Source organism: Orycteropus afer, unplaced genomic scaffold, assembly GCF_000298275.1.
Source record: "Orycteropus afer afer isolate SDZICR_OR568_19922 unplaced genomic scaffold, OryAfe1.0 scaffold00022, whole genome shotgun sequence".
In the NCBI taxonomy this organism is placed as follows: Eukaryota; Metazoa; Chordata; class Mammalia; order Tubulidentata; family Orycteropodidae; genus Orycteropus; species Orycteropus afer.
This window is the reverse complement of record NW_006921609.1, coordinates 6,399,847-6,406,907: the sequence shown is the minus strand read 5'-3', so window position 1 is coordinate 6,406,907 and position 7,061 is coordinate 6,399,847. Positions and strand designations below refer to the sequence as shown.

The 7,061-nt window shown below is 37.1% G+C and overlaps 1 protein-coding gene across 1 annotated transcript in view; it reads left to right on the top strand.

The window, feature by feature from the left end:
- Positions 1-6,671, top strand: part of USP25 (ubiquitin specific peptidase 25) — a 172,131-nt gene extending 165,460 nt beyond the window's left edge. Inside the window, exons 23-24 of the mRNA XM_042783647.1 lie at positions 5,990-6,185; positions 6,499-6,671. Of these exons, the coding sequence (XP_042639581.1) occupies positions 5,990-6,185; positions 6,499-6,671 (369 nt within the window). The remainder of the gene's footprint in view (positions 1-5,989; positions 6,186-6,498) is intronic.
- The last annotated feature ends 390 nt before the right edge of the window (positions 6,672-7,061 follow it).

The window sequence follows — 7,061 nt, the reverse complement described above, 5'->3', positions numbered from 1 at the left end:
TTTGATGGTATCCCACATGAACCTTAGGCTTTCTTCATTTTGTTTTGATTTTTTTTCTGATTGATCCTTTTCCAAAGAAGTATTCAGGTATTTGCCTTCAGTCTCATTAATTCTGTCTTCCACACATCATTTCTTCTCCTTTGCCCTTCCAATATGTTATCTATTTCTGACAATTTAGTATTAATCTTCTGGATTTCTATCTGTAGATTTAGAATCGTTTATAATTTTTCACTTATTTTGCCATTTTGTTCTGGTATTTTCTTCCAAAATTCTTCTAAGGTTTTTTCTGTGTTTTCTTTGGTCTGTCTCTCAACCTTTGAAGGTACCTAAAGATAATTCTTTTGAATCCTTATCAGAGAGTTCCAATCCTGCTGCTTCCTCAGGAATGTGTTCTGGGTCTGTATCCTACTCCCTTGTTTTTACCGCTTTATCTTGCTTCTTTGTGTGGACTGTGATGGTCTGTTGTTTCTGAGGCATCATAGTGTTATTGTTTTAGATCTCTGTTAACTGTTTGTGAAGAGCAGCCAAGGCTCTTCTTGGTGTTTTTTTATTGTTGGTCCATTGGTGGAGAAGGAGGTAGTGGCTCTCACTCAGTAAGTGAAGTTGTAGGAGATGTGGGTGTAGTTGTGTCTTATGGGGATTTTTGTTGTCTCCCACTGAGTTAGACACAAATTACAATTGAATAACCTTCAAAAAACTAAAAGCCCATGGACGAAAAACACCCCATGTAATCACACAGGAACAGTAACCAAAAAAGAAAAAAGGGAAAAGAAAAGAAGAAAAAACAAGAAAACCTGAAATATCTGGGGATAGGACACTGAGAAAAAAAAAGCAGAGAAGGAAAAACTAAATGGAAAAAAAAAAAATGGGAAAAATGCAAAAAGAAAATCAAGGAAAAGGGTTAACCATGAGAAAAAAAGGGGAAAAGAAAAGAAAACACCTTAAATTAAAAAAAAAAAAAAAATTCAGCCAGGCACAGGGGAAAGAAAAAATGCTGAAAACTAGGACCTGGGAAGGGGAAGATTAAAAATAGTAATAAAAAGGACAAAAGTATTAATAATACTGTTGTTTTGAAACAGACAATTACAAACAAACTAATCACCAGAAAAAAGAAAGCAAAAAATAAAAAAAGAGGAAAAAAAAAATTGGTAGAGGACAGCGCAGGGCACCCAGGCTCCGTCTGAGCACATAGACTGTGACGGTGTTCCTGTGGACCCAGAAGGTTGGCGGGAGTGGGGGATGGCCGCATCTCTGTTCACCAAGCAGGTGTGGGGTATAAGAGTAACAAGGAATTTCATACCTTGTAAGTCTTGCAGGTCCGCAGTGTCCTTGCGGTTGCTGGAAAGCAGAATGTGTTCTTAAGACCCAGGAATCTGGGAGAGTGCTGTCTCTTTAAATATCCAAAATAGTCAAGCTGCTTTTTAAACCTTCAAATGGCAGCGACCTCCGGACTGGCAAAAGTCCACAGCTCAGCGCCCCTTTCTCTTCACCTTCTCCATTTGTTCCCCAGTGACCGTGCACAGTCCTCCGTGCAGTCTCTGCCTAGCAGGGTGACTTTTAGGTTAATTCTTAGGTCCTACCACCACTCAGGAATCTCCAAGCTGTCTGTGCCATCAGGATTGCTGTCAGACCGCAGCTCCGTCTGTCTCCATTTTTGGTATTTTCACTCAAATTCTTCTGCTAGTTAGAGTTTAGTCCACTTCTATATCCTTCCCTTCAAGGCTCACAGGTCCAGGATTATATTCTGTGTCTGTGTTAATTGTTTTCCCTTTTCCTTGTTGAAGAGGGTCTGTGCAGTCTTTCTGCCTAGTCCGCCATCTTGCCGCTCTGGAAAGATTTTTTATCTACCCCAGAGAAGAAGGAACTGAACTTTACAGATAGAGAGACAGACAGAGTAAGAGAGAGACAGAGACAGAGAGACAGAGAGCGACAGAGAAAGCACAAGTGAGCACTTGCGCTCTGGTGGCATTTGTGTAATAAACAAAATCAAAACCAAACTCACTGCCATCAAGTCAGATCCAACTCATGATGACCCCTCCTTGGGTTTCAGAGGTGGTATCACTACGGGAGTAGATTGCTCAACCTTCCTTCCAAGGAGTGGCTGGTGGATTTGAACTGCCAGCCTTGTGGTTAGTAGTCATATGCCCTTGGACATCTTAAATTTAAGGTATTTCCAGGACATTCTTCAATTTAGTGATATTAAATTAAAACTTAACATTAACTTTCAGGACAGTAATAACTTACATCTCTTTGAATGCATATTGCCAAGAATTACAGGTAGTCCTCTATTTAAGATACGTTCGAGTTATGGGAAACCACATTTATGCAGCTGTCCAATTTTTTGTTTTGAGGGTTTTTTTTTTTTTTTTTTTTTTGGTAGTTGTTTGTTTGTTTGGTATCTAGGAGGTAGTTAAAGTATGCAGGGCATGTGGAGAAAATTGCTGAGTTATGTCAACACACTCCAAGTGTTTGATTAGGATAATATGATGAAAGAGATCAGTAGAAAAATAGTCCATATGACAAAAACACTAACTTTAGAACTTGATATTACTGATGTGGAACAGCACATAGATTGTGAGAAAGGGGAATTGACAAATCAGGACTTAATGGCTTTTGAAGAAGAAAGAAGTGCTGAAGAAAAACAAGAAGAAAGAGAGAAATTGTCAAAACAATTTATAGTGAAATGATTAGCTGGAGTTTTTTCTAAACTAACAGGAGTTTCATTTGTTTGAAAACATAGACATACACACTGACTGCTTTGCTAAAGTTGGTTGGCAGATTGGGAAGCAGTGAGGTTTTACCCATGAAATATGTGTAGAATTTGGAAAAAAAAAAAAAAAAAAAGGGATCATCCAGACAACTCTCAATAATTTTATGACTAGAAACACCATTCTCATTCCCAGGGATAATCCAGATGATGCAGAACCTTCCACAGTGGAGTTATTACCTTAACTGACAAAATTCCAAGGTCATCCAACTCTACATCATCAGAGTAAATTTTTATGATTTGTGTATTTTTTATGTATATATTAAAATATATCTATAAGTTGATATATAATGTCTCAAACCCCCTCAACTCAAATAAAGATCAGATTTATAAAGATTCTTATAATAAAAGGCAATAATAATGAAAAAAATATATATATATATATGAGACATAAGTCATATGAGTCATTAAGTCATAAGTCAGGGACTACTTGTACAGTACGTACTTTATTCTCTCCATCTCACTTAATCTTGTTAACCACTATTATGGAAGGTTATCATATCACATTTTTCATATAAAGAAATTGAAGCTGAAATTTAAGTAATTTTTTAAGGTTAGGTAATTGATTAGTATCTGAGTGGGACTTTTAGCACAAACCACTCTCCAAAGTTAAGAAGAACTAGAGAAGAATGATATAATGCAAACATGAATAATATGATTTTTGTATCTGAAATTGAGTTTAAAGCTATAATGATTATCTTAAAAGTAATATTTACCAAGCTATAATAGCATAAGATTTCAGATGTGAACCATCAAATTTATAGCTCTTATTGTATCTATATTCCTTATCTAACTCTTAAAAGCTGTATTTCTTATTTCATGAATTTCTTTGTTCTGTTAGTTCAAAAGTTGAGAAACTATGTATGTCTACACCCCAGCCTCCTCCTGTTTTTTGTAAATACAGTTGTAGTGGAACACAGTCATGCTCGTTTATTTCATTTTGTATATGGCTACCTTTGTGCTGTAATGGCAGAGTTGAATAGTTGTAACAGAGACTATATGGATACCTTTCAAACCTAAAATATGCCCTGTCTGGCCTTTTAAAGAAAAGTTTGCCATCTCTATACTAGACTGTAAACTCTATGAGAGCTTTTATAATTTACTTGGGACCCCTGCATCTAGAAAGTTTCTGGCATATGTCATACATTCAATAAGAATTTGCAGAAGGAATAAATAAATGACTTGATTACTTTTAGCTTTCAAATCAAAGAATATAGCAGTAGTTATTCCTTTGACATTTATGGAGATAGTTTTTCAAAATTAATATGAAGTCTGAATTTCTTTACATTTTCAAATTTATTTTGAGTGCTGGTCAAGTTTTAGATTGGGGAAAGTTCAGCGAAGATGCCAGTAGTTGGGACTTTCTGGGTAAATAATTTTCTTTGAAAGGAGGCTAAAAAAAAATGACTTCTAAAGTGATGAAAAAGGAAGACAGAAGAAGAATTGATGCATTTGAACTGTGGTATTGGCAAAGAATATTGAATACACCACGGTCTACTGGAAGAATGATCAAATCAATCTCAGAAGAAATACAACCAGAATGTTTCTTAGATGAGAGGATAGTGGGACTTTGGCTTGCTTACTTGGACATGTCATCAGGAAAGACTAGTTGTTAGAAAAGGACATCATGTTCGGTAGAGTAGAGGGTCAGCAAAAATGAGGGAAATCCTTGTAGAGATAGATCAACACAATTGCTGCAGCAGTGGACTCAAACCTGCAAATGATCATGAAGATGGTGCTGGACTGGGCAGTGTTTCATTCTGTTATGCATAAGGTTGCTGTGAGTCAGAACTGACTAAGTGTCACTTAACAACAAGAACAACAAGTGATCATTAAAGTGATACAATCTGAATATGAAGTTTAAAAACATGCAGCATTGAGGAAGAGGAAGACATGGAGAGGTGCATGGAAGTTATGGGCAACAAAGATGAACCCTTTTTTGCACATACAGTACTGTGTTGTCAGTGAAGGTAAACAGTGATCTATGGGTGGATAGATAGGTGGACAGGCTGAACTATTAGGTATGTCTATGCAGGGAGCAGTGTGCCAAAGACTGTGTATAGGGTTGGCAGACAATGTTTCTACAGGTGTATTTGGATGTTCTGTAAGAATTTCCAGGTATATGGTAGAGCTGACAAGGGGCAAGGTTGTAGTCACTTCTTGGCCAGAGGGAGCGAGTAGTTGGACCTGTGGGCTTGGGACCATAGCCACAGGGGACATAAAGTTCAATCGGCATAACATCCTATCTAAAACACTGTTCTACATCCTACTTTGGCGAGTAGTGACTGGAATCTTGAAAGCTTTCCAGCAGCCATCTAGATGCAGCAATGGGTCTTTCCTCATCCAGAGCGAGGAAGAGTGAAGAAAACCAAAGACACATGGAAACAATTAGTCCAAGCAACTGGTACACCATGTGATCCTCAGCCTATATGACTATGAGACCAGAAGAACTAGATGGTACCCAGCTACCATGTCAGCCACTTGGAGGAGGATCTCTGTAGCAGATCCTGGATAGAGTGGGAGAACAATGTTGAACCAAACTCAAAATCATTGAAAAAAAAAAAAAAGACTAGGTTTGCTGGTCTGTTAGAGGGTCATGGAACCCCCTGAGACTATGGCCCCTACCTGCCCTTCAGGTCTGGAATTGAACCCACTCCTGTGGCTTCCAGCCAAATAAAACACGGGCATATGAGGTGAACATTTACTTTAGGTAGATACAGTCCTTGGAGAGATCAATCATGGGAGAATAGAATGGCTGTGTATGCACAGAGAGACAGCTTGGGGTGCAGGAGTGTGTAGGAGGGAAGGACACAGGGAAAAGGTAACTGGGGAGGAAGTGGGAGGAAAGCTGTTGCATTGTGGTAAATTGTAGTCAATGTCATGAGGCAAAGTGTGAGCTGCTGTATGAAAAGTGAATTTGCTCAGTGAACTTTCACCCAAATCCCAATAAAAATTTTAAAAAAAAGAAAAAAACATGCAACAATCTTTCCCCACCACTTTCTACTTGTGTTGCTGCTGCCATTGTTTTATGCACAGCTTTTTCTAAGAGATTTTCAGTGCCCAAACAGGTTGAGATTGTTTTTCCTATCATTTGTTCTAATACCATTTGTGAACATAGTTAATATGGTGTCTACAGTATTAATACTTAAAGGTATTTTTATGTAATTAAACAAGGAAATAAAACCAGGGTTTTTTTTGTTCTGTTTTTCTCATTGTATTAAGAAATTAAATGAGCAAGCTGCAGAACTGTTTGAATCTGGAGAGGATCGTGAAGTAAACAATGGTCTCATCATCATGAATGAGTTTATTGTCCCATTTTTGCCCTTGTTACTTGTGGATGAAATGGAAGAGAAAGATATACTTGCTGTGGAAGATATGAGAAATCGATGGTGTTCCTACCTTGGACAAGAAATGGAAGGCAAGTTTAAATAATGCTAGTGGACACCTAAGTTGTTGTGATTAAAAGCAGTTATTATTAGATACTTTTTACTCTTAATACTTTTTTTATTCTGTAATATTTTTACATAAATATCTTTTTTTCTTATTTTTAAACTAAGCTGTGAACATTGTTATTGCCATTTATATTTTACCACTTCCCTAAAAACAGCATTTTACATAGCTTGAAATGAAACGTCAACTAACCACTCCAAGTTATTAAAATCATGTTGAGAATGATCATTTTTACCTCTCTTTCTCCTTCTTTAGTTACATCTAATTATTTGTATTTGCAGCAAACCTCCAAGAAAAGCTCACAGATTTTCTGCCTAAACTGCTTGATTGCTCTACGGAGATTAAAGGTTTTCATGAGCCGCCAAAGTTACCTTCATATTCTACACATGAACTCTGTGAGCGATTTGCCCGAATCATGTTGTCCCTCAGTCGAACTCCTGCTGATGGAAGATAAACTGCGTACACTTTCCCTAAACACACTGTATAAACACCTTTTAGTTCTTAACCCTTGCCATCCTGTCACAGGGTATGCTTATTGCTGCTATAGTTTTTAATTTTTTTTATTATTTTAATCACTGCAAAAGACAAAATGACTGTATAGACTGTAGCCAGACTGCAAACAATAAAGCTGAGAATTGCATGGCACTCAGACTTTGTTTTAACCAGAACTGATGTATAATTACAAATCTGATTGAATTTATTATGGCAAACCATGCTTTTGCCACCCCTCTGTTACACAGTATTACTTTGCTTTTACCTTTTCTTTATCAACAGCTTTCCATTCAGTATGGACTCTTCCATGACTGCAGCCATTTAAGTGTTCAGAATTATGTACAATACATAA